The sequence below is a fragment of the Hylaeus volcanicus genome, chromosome 5 (genome assembly GCF_026283585.1).
Source record: "Hylaeus volcanicus isolate JK05 chromosome 5, UHH_iyHylVolc1.0_haploid, whole genome shotgun sequence".
In the NCBI taxonomy this organism is placed as follows: Eukaryota; Metazoa; Arthropoda; class Insecta; order Hymenoptera; family Colletidae; genus Hylaeus; species Hylaeus volcanicus.
Window position 1 is genome coordinate 29,024,861 of NC_071980.1, and position 21,602 is coordinate 29,046,462.

The 21,602-nt window shown below is 45.8% G+C and overlaps 5 protein-coding genes across 6 annotated transcripts; 2 read left to right on the forward strand and 3 right to left on the reverse strand.

Annotated features, from left to right (window-relative positions):
- The first annotated feature begins 734 nt into the window (after positions 1 to 734).
- Positions 735 to 6,844, forward strand: LOC128876883 (vitellogenin-like). The gene is made up of 7 exons (XM_054123683.1): positions 735 to 886; positions 1,038 to 1,756; positions 1,831 to 2,754; positions 2,844 to 3,891; positions 3,954 to 5,582; positions 5,650 to 6,077; positions 6,166 to 6,844. The coding sequence occupies exons 1-7, from the start codon at positions 856 to 858 to the stop codon at positions 6,730 to 6,732; spliced, it is 5,346 nt and encodes a 1,781-aa protein (XP_053979658.1). The 5' UTR covers positions 735 to 855; the 3' UTR covers positions 6,733 to 6,844.
- A 383-nt stretch (positions 6,845 to 7,227) lies between these two features.
- Positions 7,228 to 9,122, reverse strand: LOC128877552 (spermatogenesis-associated protein 17-like). The gene is made up of 4 exons (XM_054124940.1): positions 9,003 to 9,122; positions 7,924 to 8,213; positions 7,785 to 7,866; positions 7,228 to 7,662 (listed from the first exon to the last, which is right to left on the reverse strand). Exons 1-4 carry the CDS (start codon positions 9,120 to 9,122, stop codon positions 7,312 to 7,314), a joined length of 843 nt encoding a protein of 280 aa, XP_053980915.1. The 3' UTR covers positions 7,228 to 7,311.
- Positions 9,123 to 9,333: 211 nt separating this feature from the next.
- On the reverse strand, positions 9,334 to 13,003 carry LOC128876889 (uncharacterized). The gene is made up of 5 exons (XM_054123702.1): positions 11,730 to 13,003; positions 11,020 to 11,207; positions 10,689 to 10,905; positions 10,162 to 10,317; positions 9,334 to 9,514 (listed from the first exon to the last, which is right to left on the reverse strand). The coding sequence occupies exons 2-5, from the start codon at positions 11,187 to 11,189 to the stop codon at positions 9,386 to 9,388; spliced, it is 672 nt and encodes a 223-aa protein (XP_053979677.1). The 5' UTR covers positions 11,190 to 11,207; positions 11,730 to 13,003; the 3' UTR covers positions 9,334 to 9,385.
- Positions 13,004 to 13,021: 18 nt separating this feature from the next.
- On the reverse strand, positions 13,022 to 18,835 carry LOC128876893 (glutamyl aminopeptidase-like). The gene is made up of 16 exons (XM_054123707.1): positions 18,459 to 18,835; positions 17,998 to 18,251; positions 17,519 to 17,666; positions 17,199 to 17,460; positions 16,696 to 16,964; positions 16,370 to 16,504; positions 15,823 to 16,109; positions 15,662 to 15,747; positions 14,990 to 15,117; positions 14,708 to 14,911; positions 14,554 to 14,633; positions 14,167 to 14,318; positions 13,958 to 14,096; positions 13,500 to 13,613; positions 13,238 to 13,346; positions 13,022 to 13,172 (listed from the first exon to the last, which is right to left on the reverse strand). The coding sequence occupies exons 1-16, from the start codon at positions 18,690 to 18,692 to the stop codon at positions 13,026 to 13,028; spliced, it is 2,748 nt and encodes a 915-aa protein (XP_053979682.1). The 5' UTR covers positions 18,693 to 18,835; the 3' UTR covers positions 13,022 to 13,025.
- Positions 18,836 to 19,035: 200 nt separating this feature from the next.
- Positions 19,036 to 20,863, forward strand: LOC128876890 (glutathione S-transferase-like). Of its 2 annotated transcripts, none has more exons than XM_054123704.1 (5): positions 19,036 to 19,285; positions 19,866 to 20,014; positions 20,104 to 20,271; positions 20,391 to 20,536; positions 20,607 to 20,863. In XM_054123704.1, the coding sequence occupies exons 2-5, from the start codon at positions 19,876 to 19,878 to the stop codon at positions 20,772 to 20,774; spliced, it is 621 nt and encodes a 206-aa protein (XP_053979679.1). In that variant the 5' UTR covers positions 19,036 to 19,285; positions 19,866 to 19,875; the 3' UTR covers positions 20,775 to 20,863. The 2 variants fall into 2 exon arrangements, with proteins under 2 accessions (XP_053979679.1, XP_053979678.1); XM_054123703.1 differs by having other exon boundaries at positions 19,037 to 19,285; positions 19,780 to 20,014.
- The last annotated feature ends 739 nt before the right edge of the window (positions 20,864 to 21,602 follow it).

Sequence of the window (21,602 nt, forward strand, 5' to 3'; positions counted from 1 at the left end):
GTTATTCAAGCATCAGATTATTCTCTGGGAGAAAGCATGTTAATTTAAAGTTTATACAGTTTGCAGTACGAAAAATTGATTAAAAAGAACCTTTAATGGGAAATTGAAAGGTACTTGGACCACTCGTATTTACCACATAATATTAATAGATTTCCTAAAGCATTCCCTGAGATGCAAGATTGCAAGACCGAAACTTTATCCATTGTTAATGCAATAATTCACTTGCATAACAATTGACTCTACGTAAAGTGCCGAGATCAAAAGTTGGACATTCCGAATGAAAACTCGAAGATAACCTAACTTAACTTAATATATAAAAAAAAGAGAAACCGGAAACAATTGCCATTGATTTACTCAACACCAGGAAACTTCTGTAGACGACAGTAGTTGTTCCAAGAACTATGGCAAAGCTAATTCACCTTGTCATCGCCTCACATTGTCCACTTAAAGTAAACAAATATTATACTTATTATTTCTCTCTGGAATACATTGCTTTATTCAAAATAAGGTTCCACGTCAATTTTACACGCACTATTAGTTCTCCGAAATGAATCATTAAATTCCCAAAGGTGCGCACGACAGAAGATGAAACATCATCGCAATGGAGCCAGTGCTTCCGGTATTTTCATTTCTGTGACAGGATAGTATTAAAGTCTGATTACCGAGAAAATGGAGCTTGACCTCATCGATAGATACGAGGATCCCGGGTGAGGATTGATAAAGATGCTTTCGCAGACGAGCAAGTTCAGTTAATGTCTATCGAGATTCTTTTTCGCTGACACGATACAATTATATTCATATAAAAGGGGAAGTCTCGCGAGAAGTGTCACATTCTGGTGTTCTACGGCTTACAGTATGTGGCTACCTCTGGCACTCTTAATTCTAGGTAAGTGAAAGCATAAACCTCCTAGAACCACTCTTCGAGAATCCCAAGCATTCCCAAGTAAATAACTCCTAGTAGAACCCAAGTCTTTAAAGCTTCAGAGATTCATCCAGGTAAACATCGCAGAAGGTGACTAATTTTTCTCGATCCGCAGTTGGAACAGTTTCAGCCGAGTTCGAACATGGTTGGAAGGCTGGCAACGAGTATACCTACCTGGTACGAAGTCGCACGCTGACTGGACTCCATAAACTGTCCGATCAGTACACGGGTATCCTGCTGAAGGCGCTGCTCACCGTCCAAGCGAAGGACGATAACATTTTGGGCGCTGTGGTGTCCAAGTGTCAATATGCGCGCATCCACAAGAGGTTGCCAAACGGTTGGGACTCGGAGATCTCCGACAACATGTTGGAGCTCCGCGACCTCCCCATGTCTGGCAAGCCCTTCGAGATGAAGATCAAGCACGGGGTGATCAGAGACCTGATCGTTGAGAAAGACACCCCGACCTGGGAGGTGAACATGCTGAAGAGCATCGTCAGCCAGCTCCAGGTGGACACTCAGGGCGAGAACGCCATCAGAAGCAAGAGCGTCCAAGTGCCCACGGACGAGGAACCCTACGGCATGTTTCGTGCCATAGAGGACACCGTCGGTGGCAAATGCGAGGTTCACTACGACATCACGCCACTGCCGGAGCACATGCGTCACGTCAAGCCTGAATTGGTCCCGTTGCCCAAATTGAAGGGCGACGGACTGCTCATCGACATCATGAAGACCAGGAACTTTAGCAGGTGCGACCAGAGGGTGGACTACCACTTTGGCATCACTGGCGCGACAAAGTGGGAGCCTGGCTCCAACAACAACGGAAGATTCCTCACGGTGAGTAACTTCGCTCCATAGTATGCAATAAAATGCAGTTGTATATAATATACTCACGATCTCGATCCTCGCAGAAATCTTCCACGAGCAGAGTGATCATCTCTGGTAACCTGAAACGGTTCACCATCCAATCGTCAGTGACCACCAGCCAGCTGTTAGTCAGTCCTCGCTTCTACGACAACCAAAACGGCATCGTGGTCAGCGTAATGAACCTGACCATCGCGAACATGGAAAGAATGAAGAACCCTTTGCCTTCACCGCGCCTTCGTGAGTCCACTGGCAACCTCGTCTACGTGTACAACAATCCGTTCTCCGAGAACGAGGAACGCAGATCCAACAAGCGAGTGGAGGCCCTCAACTCGAATCAGATCCTGACCTCCGACAGTATAGACGCCGTCAGTTCCAGCGAGGAGACGCTCAAGAAGGGCGAGCACCTTCGTCGCCGCGGATCGAAATCGTCCAGCGCCTCTAGCAGCTCCATCTCCAGCAGCGAGGAGCACGAATTCTGGCAGCCCAAGCCCACGCTTGAGGACGCGCCTCGCAATCCTTTCCTGCCCAACTTCGTCGGCTACAACGGCAAGGTGATCGACAAATCCGACGAAATCAACATGATCAAGGCAGCCAAGGACCTCGTCGCTCAAATGTCCATCGAGCTCGAAGAGCCCAGCGAGATCCCCAATCACGAGACCCTTGCCAAGTTCACGATCCTCAGCGATCTGATTCGCACCATGAGCAGGAAGCAACTGAAGGAGGTCGAGAAGGACATCCACATGCCGACCAACGAGCTGAAATCGCACGACAAGAGCCAGGCCATCAAGATGAACGCCTGGACTGTGTTAAGGGACGCGGTTACCCAAGCTGGAACTGGGCCAGCTCTGCTGACCATCAAGGACTGGATCATCGAGAGGGACTTGGGTGGCATGGAGGCTGCCAATCTCCTCTCGAAACTACCAACCACTGCTCGCACACCCACCGACGAATACATCAAAGTCTTGCTGGTAAGTATCAAACCAAGGTCCCTTTCTCGGGTAGATCTCGAAAGATCGGATAATTTCTGATGAGAAGATTCACGAGTTTCGTTTCCCAGGAACTGGCCACCAACCCCAAAGTGAAGAACGAGAGGTTCCTGAACACCACGGCCATCCTGGTGTTCGCTGACTTGGTACGTCTCGCCCAAGTGAACGGCATGACCATCCACAATCGTTACCCAGTGCACACCTTCGGTCGTCTCACCTCCAAACACGACACGGTAGTCGTGGAGAAGTACATCCCGTATCTGGCTCGTGAGCTGACCAAAGCTATCAAGGACGGCGACAGCCCACGCATTCAGACCTACATCGTAGCTTTAGGCAAAATCGGACACCCCAGGGTACTCTCCATCTTCGAGCCCTACCTAGAGGGCAAGGAAACGATCACAGTCTTCCAGAGGACGTTGATGGTGTCCTCCTTGAGCAAAATGACCATGATGTTCCCAAAACTGACTCGTCCGATTTTCTACAAGATCTACCTGAACACCATGGAGGCTCACGAAGTTCGTTGCATAGCCGTGTTCCTCTTGATGAAGACCAACCCTCCGTTCAGCATGCTGCAGAGAATGGCCGATTTCACTAATTATGACACTAGCAAGCACGTCAACTCCGCTGTAAAATCCAGCATCATAAGTCTCGCGGGGCTAACCATCCCTGGCAGCGAGGACCTGGCCTACAAGGCTCGTTCCGTCATGAACATGCTCAATCCTGAAGATTACAGCTACCTATACTCTCACAGTACCATCTTCGACAAGGTCGCGGAAGATCAGAACCAGTTCCACCGCATCATCTTGAAGTACATCGGCAGCGAGGACAGCATCACACCGCGTTCAATTTACTACGGACTTTTCTCCTCGTACGGCGGCTTCAAGACACCTCCGACCGAGGTAGTAGGAATGATATCCAGCATGAAACCTATTTTCCGTATGTTGTTCGATGTCAAAGACGACAAGAGTAACGAGAAACTGAAGACGGAGAAACTCGCAGAAGAGCTGAACATCATGCCTGAAGAGCCGATTCCACTGGAAGGAAACATTTTAATCAACAGCAAATTCGGCTCGGGCTTCTTGCCTTTCAACAAGCCGGAACTCATCAAGATGTTCACCGGTAAGTATCGAATGTCACGCTAAACTCGTGGAAGACGATTAATAATTCTCAACTTTTCACAGCGTTCTCAAACAATGTGGTACAAACCAATGGAGATTACAAAAGTTGGAGCGAGTTTGCATCGTACGACGTGACCCTCAGCTTCCCTACGGAGACTGGTCTGCCCTTCGTGTTCACCTTCAACATCCCAACGCTGTGGAAGTGCAGCGGCAAGGACACGATTCAAATGAACCAGGGTCTGAACTTGGACGTGGAATCCGACGTCCGTCTGCTCTTCTCGTCCAAGATCCAAGGAAGAATCGGTTTTGTCACACCGTTCGAGCACGAGCACTTCGTTTCTGGCGTGGACGTTAACCTCCAAACCTACGCGCCCATCAAGGTCAAGTTGGGAGTCGACGTGGAGAAGAAGAACCTGCAAATGAAGATCTGGCCCCTGAAGGGCGAGGAAAAGGCACGGTTGGTGCACTACAGCGTCGTTCCGTACACCTCCAGCCACGACATTTTCAGTCTACGTCCTCTGCTCACGGAGAAGAATACTCAGATTGTGCACAGCGGCGAGACAGTAATCGTGTCCAAGCTTGTCCCAACGGAGAACATCGAACCTTTCAGAGTGAGCCTGGAAACTGATAAGACGGTTCCCAAGCTCTTGGACCGGTTCTGGTCTCTCGATGGTGGGGTTAGCTTAGGGTTCCCCTGGACGGTCGTCAATGACGTCTTCTGCAAAACTGATCTGTTCATGAATCTAAAACACGAGCTGAAGGAGCCGATGATCTTCACCGTGGCCTTGGACACGTTGAACATTAAACCTGGTTCAGAGGATCTCAGACAATGGACCCCCATCGCTACCACCGTGGAACCATCCGACAAGAAGGCAGACAGCGTAGACCGTAGGAAACAGTTCCTGAGGGAGGTGAGCAAAGGTGTGAAGGCAGCCAAGGCGACAGTGGTAGACCTGCAGCTGCGACTACCGGGTGATCTCGAGTCTGACAACGTCGTCACCATCGCCTGGACAGACAGCGCCGCCGACAACAAGGAACGATCCCTCTTCTACTGGCACACCAAGGTGCCCAGCCTGGACATGCAGTACGAAGTCTGCGCGGCTGCTCAGACTGTCTCCACTAGCAATATCCTCCCGTCCTACGAACACGTCATGATGACCATCCCCAAGAAGGAATTCGACATCGCCGTTCGTTACGGAAAGACTTGCTCCGAGAACAAGGAGATCAACATCCAAGGCAAGCTCACCCAGAGCACAGAGATGAAAGAGAAGGTCAAGACGTCCGCCATAGTCAAGGAGTGCCAGGGACAGATGAAGCACGGCAACAAGATCCTCAAAGCCTGCCAGAAGGCTGCCAGTCTCGCCATGCTGTTGGACGAGGTCGACGTTTCGCTGGACATACCAGACAAATCTCTTTTGGAGCTTGCCGAAACGGCCGTAGGACTCGTCGCTGTTAGTGACTACGTCGACAGTCGCATAGCTGTCGTAAAGCCGCAGAACGCTGGCAAGAAGAAGATCGACATCAAAGCCAGGCTCTCGAACAATCTCCAATCTGCTGACGTGTTGGTGGAGACTTCCAGTATGGACGCGATGTTCAATAAAATAGACTTGAGTCCGATGCAAATCACCAGTGAAGACCTTGAGTCTGCCAACGGGAATCTTAACGAAATGATTGACCACGGTGGACTGGACCGTAAGTATCGGAGTCTAAGTTCAGTTTTGCGAAGAAACCACTTTTTAACCATGGTTTTTACTTTTAGCATCCTGTACCTTGGACAAAACGCGAGTGGAGACCTTTGACGGCAGGGATTACCCTATGAGACTCGGCAACTGCTGGCACGTGGTGATGACCACCTTCCCGACACTCAACCCTGTCGACCACAGCGAGAAACTTCGTATTCCCAAAGAAATGAGCGTGACCATCCTCGCCAGAGAGACGGAAGACGGACGCAAGGCGATCAAGATTCTCCTCGGCAACCAAGAGATCCTGCTTCTGCCAGGTGATTCCCAGCCCAAGGTCAAGCTGAACGACAAAGACATCGAAGTCACCAAGGATAAAAGCTACCAAGAAAGACGGAACGATGAGATCATCTTCGAAATCTTCAGACTCGCTGACGACTCCATTGGCGTCACCTCTGATGAACACGACATTTACCTTGTCTATGATGGACAACGCATGTCGATGAAGGTAAGGGTGGTTTCGGGTAGTGGTGAAGATTAAGTGACCTCACCTATCTTTCAGTCACCCTCGAATCTAATTCACGTCTAATCCACAGGCATGGGTCATGTACCGCAACTCTATCCGCGGTCTCTGCGGCAACTACGACGGCGACGCCACGAACGACTTCTGGGCCCCGAAGAACTGCATCATGAGGAGACCAGAGGAGTTCGTTGCTGCCTACGCCCTGACCAAGGACCAATGCGAGGGTGAAGCCCTGGAGATGGCCAAGAAAGTCCATAAATTCGAGTGCATGCGTCAGGTGAGGAACCGCCCGAGCAACGTCATCAGCGACGTCGACGCTGGAAGGACGAACGAGGAGATCCAGAAGTGGGGCTACCACAAGGAGCTACAGTCCACCAACAAACGTTGCAACGTCCACAGGACCAAGGTGATCGAGATGGACGACAAGATCTGCTTCTCGATACGACCAATCGCCGAATGCTCAGCTTCCTGCACCGCCACCGAGACCAAGTCGAAGAACTACCAATTCCACTGCATGGAGAGGAACGAGGCGTCCCTGAGCATGCAGAAGAGGGTCGAGAAGGGCGCGAACCCTGACCTCAGTCAGAAACCAGTCTCCATGACGAAAGCAGTCAATACTCCTCTTGCGTGCGAGGCGTGATGCGTGCATAACTGACACTGTTAAACGGAGACGTCTGTATCCAGTACCCGCTATTTTATTTGTACATAAGATACGACGCGATATGTATTAATAAAATATACCGTTTCCAGTAGCTTTGTACCTTGTTCCTTTCCGTCTTTTATCTCCTATTTAGATTTGTGGAATTTAGTTGGTAGATTCTGTAGTTGATTGTGGAGGAAAAGAGTTGTGATCTTAGAGATAATAAAAGGGGTCGTTTAGCTATTAAAACTCAACTGGTTGATTGGGGAGTGGAGATTCCAGATGATTAGGTTGAGTAGACGACGTCGTGAATGGGACACTTGAGGCGAAGTCGATCTAAGTGGCAGTCCATCTTCTTTATCTTGTGGTAGAGCTGGTTGGTCCCAGCGCAGGGGTCCTGCAAATCCAGCTTCTTTTTAGAGCGACAAGTGCTTTGCCTTTTCGTCGAGGGTACTTTGTACCGATTGTGCAAGGAAGCCTCTCGGTACGCCTGGTTCGATTTTCGAGATATCTTCTCCTGGTCTTCGTAAGGGTAACCTGAAGATTTCGCGCTACTCAGAATCTTTGGAACTTTGATCTTTAAAGTAGCCAATTCGCCATTGGGGAATAAAAGAGCAGCCGAAAGAGTTTAAATATTGTTGCAGAAATTAGACAGGAGATTATCGTCGTACTTCTAAACACTGGCATGGCACCAGCTTGCAATCTCCTCTCCATCTCGCGAATCTCCTTTTCGCATCTTTCGTAATAGGTCCCACGGAAGACTAGCGATGGTTTAGGGTCAATTTTACAATCGCAGCAGCGGGTACCCTTCTTCCCTGTGTAGTGTCTAAACTCGAAGCACTTCAGCATCTCTTCGATGAAGGTGAAATGAGTCTTGTCGATCCTGGTGAGCACTCCTGGCTGCTGTTTCGTTCTCAGTAAATGGTGGAGCTGTTCAGAGTTTGTTATGCAAGGTGTACCGAGGTTAACTCGAAGGTGTAGCTAAGTTAAAAGTGTTTCTAACACGTGGGACCCTCTTTAGAGGAAGACGTGTTAGGATACATCTCGCATACTTTGAAGAGTATGAACAGCGTCCACTGCATCGACTCGCGTTCCATAGCACGTTCAGCGTATTCGATCTCGTCGCACCTGAACCTAAACGAAAGTTATAAATACAGAAGAAGCATCGAGAATGGAACATCGAATACCAACTTCTTCATGTCTTCCACGGTTTGGTCGTTCTTGGCGTAAACAGTCTCCAGCCATCGGCGCATTTTTGGTATGTCGAGGACTGTTTTCCTGACCCAGTAACCACGCCAGACGGCTTGGATCGTCGTCGCCATTCGATCGTAGTGATCTTGCCACATTTGATGAACACGCTCGACCAGGTATCTATCAGCGAAAATCCTGACACAGTAGCCGCGCCAATGGCGCTGGATGGTGATGGCGCTCTCGTGCAGCAGCCTGTGATGGTTTCGAGTGAGGATTCCACGAATCCACGCCTAAAATGGAAACCAAGTATCAGAATCAAAATCTTACAATCATTAGTTTTCTTAAACAAGCCTTGGAAACCTTCGTCCAAGGTTGTGGGAGCTCTGAAGGTATTTTAATTATTCCTGAACTGGAATGTGTACAGCTTGGAATTTGTATGGATCACGAGGAAACGTCGAGTACTTGTAAAGTTGATTTCTTAATGAGAAGCGACCAGATCGTCCATTCTAAAATCGAGAGGGGCGCGACACTAACTCCTTGGATCGTACACAGTATTGTGTGTCACGATCTTGACCTTAAATAATCGATAACTCGGCGACCAGCTCCCGTTACGACACTCGAGGCTTTATTATTAGTGAGGCTTGCATCGCGTTCGAGGGAGAACGATAACTTCTGCAGGAGCGGTTTGCTATCGAGCGCGGGGTCATCTTTTGCATGCTTGTTCACTGGAGACCCAGAGATGGGTGGAATAATCCAGATAAATATTTGAGAGAATCGCCTGGACGTGAATTTGGAGTAACGATTAAAGATACGATTGGTTTTATTCGTTCGATAAAAGTTATTGTTCGAATGCAGCAGTCAGAAAATACATTAAAAGAAATTACAACATTATAAGTTTGAAAGGTTATCCGAGGAACTCGACGAAACAAACGTGTTTAATAAATATAGTGCTTTCATTCATCATTGATCACTCGAGTAAAGTTTTCCCTGCTCCTATCACGACCACGTTTGAATCGCGAAAAAACAATTAAGTATTTCCTGCAATTTGTCCACGGTTTCTGGGTTCGATCATGATTAACCTGTATCTTTTTTGCAGCGATGAAATGCTCGCGTCTGATGAATTCTGCGTGGTCGTCCCTGCGTTTGATTTCCTCCTGGAGCTCGACAAAGTCTGTCTCGAAAATCAACATAGACGTCATCGCTTAAGATTCCGAAGACTTTAGTAATCACACGAGCATTACTCGAGGCTTCGGACGGTTCCGAATGCTGTCGCGTGAACGTTGCCACAGGTATTTGTCAAATTCATCTTCTGGGTCCATACTTGTAATATAACACACATTATAAGGGTGAAACGCCCGGTCGCGAAATAAGAAGCAATAATAAGCAGCATAAGCATAATGGCAATAAATAATTTATTCGCTGGTACATTTCGATGACGTTGTTTATGGTGTATGTTTTGTCTTCACAGGATCCCGATGTACAGCAGGACAACGAAGAGGGACGTGGAGACGAACATGAGAATTGCTGCTGCTGCGGCCGCCACCATGTTCTTCCTTTTGTGGGACTTTGCTACGTAGAAGTTTTTTCGAGACTGGGCAAGGAAATTTAAATGTGAAAATACATGCTTGGTAATAGTAATACTTGTGTGTGTGTGTGATATTTTTAAATATGTTTCCAAACTCCGAATTTTTTCAGACCTCTAGAACATCACTTTTATAAACATTACATTCTACTGTATTCGATAAAACTTGCTACTCATAAATGCACTGTTTTATATATTTAAAGAATATAAACTTAATCTTACTCTAGGGGATGATACTTTGCTTCAAAAAATGTTCCCCGTAGATGATGGTGTCTGTAGTTTTGAATGCTACGCAGAAAGTTCGCAGAATTTTGAGTGGCGATAAAAGTGAACGTCGAGCCGCGACTGTGCGTTCAGTGGGTCGTGACCCGTTAATCGTTGCCCGATATTGGCATAATTAACGGCCCTCGGTATTTGTTCAGGGTTTATAAATAAAACGAGCGTAATCACGACTACCCCTTGGGAAATAAACGATTTCAACGCTACTAGCTGGGGTCGTATTTGCGAGATGTAAGCACCGTGCGCGTGGTCATTGAATGAAAATACTTTTCTGCTCGCGATTCAATTACGGGATCCTTGCTCGCGATACGTGTTATCGAGCCGGGATCGGAAAATGAAAGTTTGATCGATAGATCGTCGCGAATTGCCGCGATTACCATTATTTGCAGACTCTGGGTCTTTCGAACGAGATCGTCCAGCCTTTCGCCCCTGTCCATGAGCTTCTGCACTCCGTCCATCAAGGCCTTGCGAATTTCTGCCAGCTCTCCCTCCAGCCTTGGAATTATGTCGGGCTCTTGTCGATTGTACTCCTCCTGAAATAATGATTAATTAACGTACCAAAATTGAGGCTGTGCTTTCTCGTGATTAGTATGTGTTACGTCTCTTGGCTTGGAACGCTCATTCTATCGTTACTTTTGGGGTTTACATCGGAAAATAGTCCAGTTCGAAGCAAAATATTACCCCAACCTTGATTGCTCCGAAAAGAAGCCAAATCTACCCTCGTTATTTATTTGATTTTTCAGGTCACGAGCATCAGTGACAATTTCACAAATGAAAAGTGTTCACTGGATCCTCCGAGTGGCATTAACGAACGTAAAAGTGATAGTACTCTAGGGTTAATCGTACGTCGTGGTTACGGTCACGATTAGGTCAACACGTCTCCAGATTAAAGGGACGAACGTACGACTATCTTCTTCAGCGGCTTGGAGAGGTCGATGACAGCGAGATTGGACAGGTCCGTCGATAGGTCTGCTATGATGGGCAGCTCCCTATACACGCTACGCAATTTTTCCAGGAACACGTGGACGCAGGACTCCAGGCTGGCTGCTGAAGCAGGACACTCTGGCTTGGAGGTCAGACAGACGTAGTGCAGCTCGCTTATCAGCACGTGCACGGTGTACCTGGTGGAAAGAAGGATTTCCAAACGGTATTCTTCGGAAACATGGATCCAATATTGTTTTGGAAAATCGTTAGAACACTTCGATGAAACCACAATTAAATAATACTGTGCTTACTTGCCCCGATCGAGGCTGATCTTGTCGTTTTCCAGGGGTTTCAGTCCATCCACGGTGCTAAGGGCGATCGCCCTGTGAGCTGGGTCCTGCTTGGAAGGATAATCCGCGACGATTTTGCACCCTGACTTCTCCCAGAACGCCACCAATGCGTAATGCACACTCTTGTTCATCCTGGACGCTGAAGAACACTGACACAAGTTTGCAGTAAACAGATAGTTGACGAAAGAAGCGTGTAGAAGTAGAGAAAGTAGAAGCTCGAAATGTCAGAACGAGTAGTATAGAATGTAAACGCTCGATCGACGTTTCAAAAGTCCAAAATAGAGATTGGGGTATCTTCAAGAACGATATGAATGATCAAACAACGAGTGGTCAATTTAAATGAATTTTACTCACTGTGTTGAAAGCACAATAAATGTTTCAGAAGTTCAAAATGAGAATTATGTTACAGGAATGCACGAGGGATAATACGAATGATTAAAAATAGAATCTACATAGAAAAAAGTGGAGGAGTAAACACCCGATGTCCTCGTGGGAAAGAAGGAGATCAAGAGCACCTTCTTTTAATTCTTTTCTCTCGTGACAATCGAGTTTCATTTAAATTGGACATTCATCCAACCCTCGTCTCCTTCCGTCATTCACTTGCCACAAATTTTTCTGTCTTCGTCCTGCCACCTTGGCGTCACTTAATTGCGTTAATTCCAAATGTTTACCTTATCAGCCAGGTTCGATGCAACCACAACGTGACCTGGACGGGTGCTTGACGGCGTGGACGGCTCCAAAAATCGACGTGCGTCGACTTTGGCAACAGGAGCACTCGCGTCGCGGACCGCGGAGGATCATTCGCGAACGGATGACGGATAGTCTCTAATCAGCGTTTGTCTCGAAGCTCGGGCAAACATAGTCGTCCGCTGTTTACCAGTCGGTGAATCGACGATGCGTAACGAAAGAAATTTCGATAAACCTGATAACTGCGACGTGAAACGACGTTCCGCGACCACGACTGGTCAATATCTGACTCTGATTTTTTTTTTTTAAGACAGACCTGCCGCGGTGAAGAACGAACTCGATTCGTCGATTAGATAGGTCCACGGATAACGCTCTGAGAATTTTTCAGCTACGAGACTTACAAGCACTCATACAAGTGCTCGTAATTTAAACTTCTTAGGCTCGTTTCGTTAATTGAGTTTGCGTTTAATGTGGCAGGTTGCATGCACGGCGAAGTGATAAGGCTAATAATAACGTGATCGTACGCGATTATCGGCTGATCGGGTGCAAAAACAAAACAGGAATCATAAATAACTTGTAAATAGGTATGCTACGCATCCACGCATACTATTATTCGATGCTCATTGTGTTATGTATTCCAGACTAATTTAATGTCAGATTTATTTGATCGTAATTTCATCGAACAAGTTAACCGAAAGTTGAAAGGAAAATACTCATCCCTTTCAGTATTTACTTATCAACACTGTCAACTTACAAGCTACAAGTGAGTCGTTACAGTAAACAAACAGTAAAGTTCTGTTCCACGCTGAATTAAATTACAAGCCATAAATCTCGATATATCAAGCGACAGTTGCTCTCAGAGATTATGTTCCTGTTGGAAAATATCGGTCGCGTATCTTCGGAAGAAGTCGTAAAGCGGTAATCTAAACTCTGGATCGCTACTTGTACCCTGCCTGGTTTAATCGTGGCCGATAATAGATCCCGAAATACGCTGTTAAACAAATATTGCTCACAGATACAGCAGTATCGAGCAGCGAAGAACTCTAAATCAGAGGTGGATATAATTATTCTTCCTTTAACCCACAATAAGAGACAATGTTTCATCCAGTATTCAACAAACGAGATTCGCGTGCCGTAATCGGGGTAAATCGCCACACCTTCCTTTTGATCTGCATCCATTACTCGAATAAAATGCTTACGCATCGCTGCGGTTCAAATTGAATCGCAGCTAGCCTCTGTTCGCCCCGCATTTTCGCGATCCGCGATCGGAAACGCGAGGTTTAATCGAAGCCATTGGCCGCCAGCCACCAATCGATGTTTTGCACGTTCGCGTCCAGCCATTTGATGCTGTTTTCAATCTCCTCGATAGCGTTTCTCTTTGTGCTCTCGGTTACTCCCAGCTCGTGCTCCAGAAAGAATCGTCTGGCCTGCGAAATAAATCTCGTGGGCGAAACTTGCGCATCGTACCCAGGAAACGAAAAAAGGGATTTACCTCTTGGAGCATCCGGCGGTCCTTGAAGGACGAGACGATGGCGACTACGGCTTTTCCTAAAGAGTAACCGTTGGTGTTGTACTCCGCGACGAGGCTCGTCCATCGAGATCTGCAAGATTAATTATCCATAAGATTTCGACGAGGTAAAGGTGATCTGATTAAACTTAGCATTTGTGGCAATAGAATGCTAAGAAAGCATCTCGAGTTGCTAGTAAATACCAGAAAGAAAGACCTCGAGTGAAAAGCGTTATTAAATTGATACCGTATGAAATTCCAGGCTACGTCCACTCCCGCGGGATTCATGGCGACTTTGATCAACACGTCGGTAAAATCTTGTTTGCGTACCAAGTTCCCGTCGGTGGCGCGTTCAAGGTATCTAACAGATAAGGAGACATAACAATGCCCGGGACGAAATATATAAGGTGATTTTCGTGCTTAGAAATAAATAAAAAATTGTGGGATAAAATTCTTTCTCGAGCGACTTTCTTTTCGAGGAAATGGATTTCGCAGCCTACTTGTTAGATACAATTTTCTGAAATTCTATCGAATCAATCCGATCACGAATTTTCCATTTTACAAAGCCCAAGTGTCATTAAATGGCTGATGATTCTATCCTCGACAATAGATCCTCCCGTGGAACGCACTAGGAGTATTTGATGATCCAATGTGGAATCACCCGATGTTCAAGATAATTAGCTTACGAATGGTTTTCAGACGAACCGATTAAGGGTGTCTTTATCTCGAATGGCGGTCAGTCCGATAATCAAGCGTTCCCTTTCCTGAGCGTCGTTCTCCATCGCTAATAGCCGCGACATGTTTTCAAATATCGATCCAACGTCATCCGACTGCGTGACGAGGCCTATCGCGGCATTACACCGTGAATAATAAAGAAACCGGGCGGACAATATTTACGAACGATTCCCCCTCACCGAACGTGTAAACGATAGACCGAATATCGGCTGGCAACGTTTGTTTGCCATCCTTGTTCGCGAGGAACTCCCTCAGCTTCCTTCCAGCGGTATCGAGGCAGTGTTTGTGAGCCACGCTGCAGGCTGCATTCAGCACCAGCACGCCCAGTTCTCTTGAAACGAATCGAAAGACCTTCCCTTAATTAAAGCACCAGACCGAGCGGAATGTTCGCTTCCTTAACAAGGAATGATACTGGGAACCAACTGCTCAGTACAACAGTTTGAACCACTGTTTATTTAATTTGTCATTCACTAGTTCAAAGTGAAATCATAATGTTTGGAAAGATTTTACTATAGAAAAATTTCAAGGAATACGATGATTAATTTGGTAATAATAGATAAACTAACCTCTTGGCGAACAACTTCTCCTCGTGGATATTCCATCCGACTCTGTGGTAGATTTTATCAACGAGCCTCCTCGCGTAGGACTGAAGAGCCCGAAAAAATTCAATTTTCACTCATAGAATGAAAGTTATGTGAACGATTGGGAGATGCGTTTTACCTGAAAACGTTCGTGTACGCGGGTCCTGGCCAGCAGTCTGTTCATTTGCGTGAACCATTCGACGGCCACGGCCCAGGGCTGATAAGCCGTTTCGATCGCGAGATAAGAGGTCAAGTTCATCGCCGCGGAGTAACGCAAATCGGCGGCCCCCGCTAAAAGAAAAGCATCGTGCAACAAGTCTGCTCTGTCCACGGGGCTCAATGTCTGCGGTAATCAGAAACGAACGCCCGTTAAAAACTAACAGCTGCTAGCCTAGATCGTGACGGATATCTTAACACGTACTCGATGGTCTTTGGACAATAAATCCCTAAACGAGCGCCACGCTTCCTCCGTGTAATTGACGACGTAATACCCGATCGATCCGTGGTTCAGTTTGATCCAATCAACTGGCCTCTCCAGCGACAATTCCACTGCAAAGTTTGTGGTTCGAATCAGTGAAAAATTTTAATGGTTTTCGATAAGCTTGAGGAAAGTTTGAAACTTAGAGTGGGACATTCCTGGTGGTGATCAGAGTATTTAATTTACTTGGAGTGTGTTTTGGAGAGCGTGTTTTGCCTTGACTTCAGGGACATATTCTAGGCGTATCAGTGGCCATCAGATAAAGAAATATGAATGATAAGACCATTGTCTGTTGGCGATATATTAATTGTTTACGATAAACGAGGAATCCTGATTAAAATCGTGTCACGGGTGTTGGATTGGATCGAAAACCGGTGAAACGTTGTAATTATATGACTGATCTCTTTCTTATCGTCTCAAATATTTACAACAAAGTTTACTTCATCCTTTTAAACAATTTTCCACCTTAAGTAGGACACGACTATTAATATTCCCTTCTTCAGCCCCGAAAGCGTCTGTACAAGAGCATCCACCGTCGGAATTAAACAAATGCTCGAATCGTCACCGTGAAAGTCGTAGTTTAACGGAGAATAGTTTCCCGCAGGCGGCCATTACCGCAAGAATAATTCGCGATGAACCAGTCGAGCTTGACGCCGTTCCTTCTGCTCGTTATGTATTTTATGGGAATGGTCCAGCTTCCGCTGCTATAAACGAAAACGATATTCCTCCGTGGACGCTGAGTCTATTTTGCATTTACGATTTCCACGGGTACGTACTCTCGTATTTCGAGCAGTTTCTTGCTCGTCGTGAAACGCTGCTGGGAGAGCCTGAAGAGCTTCTTGCCGTGCGGAACGACATTGACCATTGGAAACCCAGCGAGCATCGTCCATCGATTCATGAAGTCGATGATATCGACGTCGTTGCGAGTCTTGTTGCTCAAGAGCTCGAACAACTCGCGTGACTCCGCGTTTTTGAATCGATAATTGTCTAGGTAGCTTCTGATACCTTGGACGAACCTCGAATTGCCTATTGCGTCCTCCAGCATCCTGATCACAGCTGCTGCCTGGGGTGCAGGTCGATTTTATCGATTAAATCGAAGGACAGTGCTCGAAAGTGGTCATTTTTGATATTGGATGGGTGTAGAATGCGTTAGTTTGGGTGTAGGTTGTGATACTTAAAGAGAGAGGTAGGCGAAATTCCATTGACATGACTGAACTTCTAAGATCGGGGCAAAAACCCATGGTTGTAGACAAATTTTGTTTACAAAGAGTACCAAAAGTGGTCATTTTCGAGCATCTTTGCACTCGTAGGAACGTTTGAGACCTTCTGATAGGAAATTCGATCAAACATCTCCTCGATCTCCTCAGGGTCCTCGACGCGCTTCACGATAGCACGAGCACGTGACCTGCTGTCGTGTTTCATGGAGACATACTTGGTGTGCAAGGGAAAGGAGTCCATCTGTCACGAAATGAGGATAAGAGAAAATGTAGTTACGCTTTAAACTAATACTTTCTTCTTAAAGAAAATCTCTGCTAGCTTAAAAGAATCGTTTCTTTCATTTACTAAAAAGTAATTCATCGCCTTGCTCCTTTGAATATCATACAAACTAGTAGGGGGTGTATCACTGTGTAAATTTGAAGGTCATGGACCTCGTTCCATTCGGGAAAGACGTAGTCCACCGCCATGTGCTCCATGTAAGTCGCGAATCCCTCGTTCAGCCAGAGATCGTTCCACCACCTCATGGTGACCAGATTGCCGAACCACATGTGCGCCAATTCATGGGCCACCGTCAAGCTGACGCTCCTCGTGTTCAGACAGGAGCTGTCGTTCTCACTATGAAGGAGCTCCGTTTCGCGAAACGTGATCAGACCCCAGTTCTCCATAGCTCCAGCGCTGAAGTCAGGTATGGCGACCATATCTGACCATTAAACACATTTTTCCAGTTGATTCTATCCGAAGAATTTCTCATTTGTGAGGGAAACATTTGGCTGAACGAAGAGTCCAAGTTGAACTGGATTTTACGTAGATGGAGTTGAGCATACAATTTGTTTTAATGTAAATATTTAAATATAAGAAACTGTCCTAATGTTCCACCCGAGTTCCCCGAGAACTTTTCGTTCGACCCTAAAAAATTGACCATCTCTGGAATTACCGAGTTTGGGCAGCGGGTAGTCGATATTGAAAACGCTCAAATAGTACTCCATCACGCGGATGGCGACGTTCAGGGCGAACGTCCCCTTGTGTTTGTACATGGGTCTGGCACATACGTTTAGGGGAACCATGGTTCCGTTCAACAGGGTCGTGTTGGCTCCCAAACAGTCGAAGTCGCTTGTGAGGAAGGCGACGAGGTAAGTGGACATGGGAGGCGTGGGATCGAAATACGTGATTGTTTCGGTATTCGTCGTCTCCACCTTCTGCGATGGAATTATTCCCGAGTATTTCCTCGATAACAGACCGCGATAATTCACTTACCGCGACTGGCATGTTAGATAATGCATGGTAGGGAGGTTTCTCCGAGTGGAGGAGCCGCACGACAAACGTGGACTTGAAGCTCGGCTCGTCGAAGCACGGAAACGCTTCTCTCGCGTAGAGTGGCTCGAATTGCGTTACTGCCAGTTTTCTATAACGTTGGCAACACTTGTATCGCTCGATAAAAATACTTTGATTCTATGGCCTTTGGCTATCTCGCACGGTGAAGTTTGAAAATTCCCGAAGATTGATCTTCGAGACGTTCCAGAAAGGAAAATGAAGTAGCGATTTTGAGCGATGGTACTTTGCCAATGGGTACTTGACAAACAACATTTGCTTGTCAAATTAAAAGAGATACAAGGGGAACGTTAGCATTGCAAAGCAGGAGAATCGATACGAGACATAAGTAGGGAGTTATAGAAGAGGGAAACGAATGAAAAGAATTCTTCGATGAATATCGAACTTGCGATTCTTATTATTACCTGACCGAGTGGTTGAGGTCAGTGTACTTGCTCAGGTAGAATCCCTTGATTTTCCCGTTCAGGTCGCCGCTGAAATTCATTTTTAGGACGTATTTTCCTACAGGGATGACTCTGAACGTTTTAATCACTAACATTTCACGCTTGTCCACTGGTAGCACAGACTTTATTGGGACTTCCGTTCGCCATTTTCCCGAGTACAGTTTGGTCGACAAAATAGTTAGATTTTTTGAATGCAAGGCGATGTAGGTTTGAGGCTTTGGAGGAATTAAATGGAGTTGTTACGTTCGCTTTGACGATGAATCATAATTACAGATGATCCGAGCTGGACCAGTGTTTCTCAAAGTGTGGTCCACGAGTCGTTGGATGTAAAAATTAAGTAACGGAGGAAAATAATATTAGCTCCGTGGAATTTTGAGAAACCCTGACCAAGACAATGTCTTCCTAACATCGAAGTCACTGACCCTGAGTATATCGATATCGATACCGATAGACCCACGAAACTCGTCCTTTCGAAAATCAGTCGAAATTGCTATAACGTATCTGCTGGGAAGCACATCCTCGGACAGACGTTTCTCGATGTCCATGGTCTCGTTGTGACGTCGATTAGAATTCCTCTTAAACGCTCTATCGGCCAGTGTGCGATCTTCCATCTTCGTTAAAACTACTACAATTAAGATAAATCTCCAGTTGGTCATTCTGGCTTCGGAATAGAGGCTGTCTGTTCTTTCGTTTTTTATCTCGTCCAAGTCTCCGAGATTGGACTGAAAAATCAGTCTCTGTTTATTCAAGTCTCAATAGATCCTCTCGACGCGGGTTGAGATCGGCGGCCTTGACGAAATATTTTATGCAATTTAATATGACGAATCATGACAAAGCATTCGTGTAACCGCTTCGAAATCGAAGTTATTGCGTTTGGTGGGTAATATTCTGCTTACTTCGTGGGAGTTAAAGTCGCGATAAGAGTGCCATGAACGATTATCGATATCTATCGCGGTGGTACGATGCAAATATTACTTGTCGGCACGCGTGGCTCTGAACTTCTCGCTTTACAGCACTCTCATGTAGCTTGGAAGTGAAAGTAATCGGAGGAGAGGGCATTGAGCGACTTACTTCGAGGCAGAAGACCAATCACAGCCTTGACGATACCTTTCAGATAGAGATAGCTTCGCAGACAAGACTGAGACGATGAGTGCTCGAAGGATGAAAGTGGGGATGCATATAATTCCCACCAGACCATGACAACCGGTTAGTCTACGGTGAATTTCGTGCGTTTCGTTTGATTTATTTGGTAAGTTTGAACAATGTGCACTCTTAAATAAGCGATAACGATTGAAAGATCAAGATTTTCCGTTGGTAAGGTGTGATTTAGATCAAAGTGCCACTCGAAATCGGTATCACTCTCGCGAACTCAACTGAACGGTTTGTACAGGCTGTTCAAGGTATCTTGATCGCTTGAACCTCTTCGGATCTGCTGTACTGTTTGTTGCACACGTTTATGATGCTTGAATCGTTATCGAGGCAAAACAGGTGTAAGAAAGAGAGCGTTGGTTTCAATTTTCCCTAATCTATTTTTCCTAAAATAATGGATGACCTAGAATCCCTCTTCCTGACACTCTCTCCATGAACCACGCGAGCGTGGCGAAGACGTATTTATTTTAGGGATTAATTACCGCGAATAAATATGACCACGCTTTCATTGACCGTTGCATTTTACACTGCATCGTTTGTAAATAACGTTCACCGCGTTATGTTAATATCCGTGTGTAAATGTATGGCTTTCAGCGGTTGCCGTTCAAAAGCAACGTTAATTTTGAATACAACCGCGAACGTTCTCATCATCGGTTATATTTCATCCGTTGTGCCGTCAGATTGGCGAAAATGACACGGTACAAATTGGTGTACTTCAACGTGATGGGATTAGGGGAGCCCATAAGGTTCATCCTCTGTTACGGAGGCGTTCCGTTCGAGGACGTCCGGGTAGAGCGCGACATCAACGAATGGCTTAAAATAAAACCGAGCAAGTATTCGACTCATTCGAGTAGCAGCGTTTTGTTTCGACCTCTGATGGTTTGTACATTACGTGTAATGATTTTTATGTTTTTTCAGCGACCCCATTCGGTCAGTTGCCCTTGTTGGAAATCGACGGGAAAGTTTACGCGCAAACGTTGCCTATTTGCCGATACCTGGCCAAACAATTTAATCTGCTCGGCAAAACCGATCTGGACAACCTGCAAATCGACGCCATCGCGAACGCTCTTCACGATTTTAGAAAGAGTAAATATTGATCATCTCCCCGGGCCAAATTGATTCCTTTATACCGGGTGTGCTCGCGTAAATAACGTTAAATCTCGTTCGATCTCGTGTAACCGTAACAACGAGTCTCCCTTTTGCAGGTGTGGTATCGAACTACTATAGAGAGCAGGATCCAGCACTGAAGGCGAAGAAGAAAGTGGAGGTGTTCGAGAACACGGTGCCGTTTTACCTGAACAAGCTCGAGGAGCTGACCAAGAACAATGGAGGATATCTGCACGGTGGTCAGGTATGAATTCCTTGTCCTTTTGTAAATTTTTTCATCGAGATTGGAGCTGATAATATTTTTTCTTTGGCAGTTGAGCTACGCGGATCTATTCTTCGTCGCCATTACGGATTCGTTGAGCACAGCCTACGAAGCTGATATCACGAAAGACAAACCTCACCTGAAGGCTCTGAAGGAGAAAGTCTTGGCAATTCCAAGCATTAAAGCTTACGTGGAGAAGAGACCAAAATTGCCATTTTAATTTTTAACGAGTTCGAATTCGAAATTATTTTCAGAGTACGTTGTGGAAACGTTCGCGGAGCTTTGTAATACGACAGTATTAACACTCGATTTTTCAATCGATTTATTTACCAGCCTTTCGTTTTAAAGTTTCGACTAGCTCGTAGCAAAAATGCATCAAAGTGTGTATCAGGTGTCGAAAAAATACGGTCTGCGAGGTGAAAATGATTTTAATTCGATTACATGGCTGAATCCTCTCAAAGCGATGAAAACCTCGGCAATCCGTCGAAATTGCTGTTTCAGCATCCATACCGAAAAATCTATGTTTAGAGGAAAACATGACAAATTTTGAATAATTCCTCGCTTTACTAAATGAGTATCGAATCGAATTGCGTTCCATACAAATATGTTCTTTGCTGGAGTAAATGCAGAACAATATTTCAGTTCTCTATTTGGAGTAGTATCGAATTCGCGTTGATAACATTTTCCCTATACGGTTAAAATTAACTGTAGAATACTACAAAACATCTTATGGATGATCGTATGAAGGATCGTTCATCCGTCAAACACTCCATACATCAACTCTCGATACTCCAACTCGAATTTCGCGCCACTCGTACAGAGTTTCCAACTTATCGGCTGCTGTTTACATCGCAATCCATCCATCTATTAAAAAGCAACCGTGGAACAAATCGAAGCTTCGATAACGTCAATCGATCGAGATACATCCCAATCACCAACATAATACAGAACTTTTTCGACAAATGCTCAGATTTCGAGACGTTTAAGGTAGCATACTTTCAAAATTGATGAATGACCTACTGACCTATTTAAGCCAATCGATCGACGT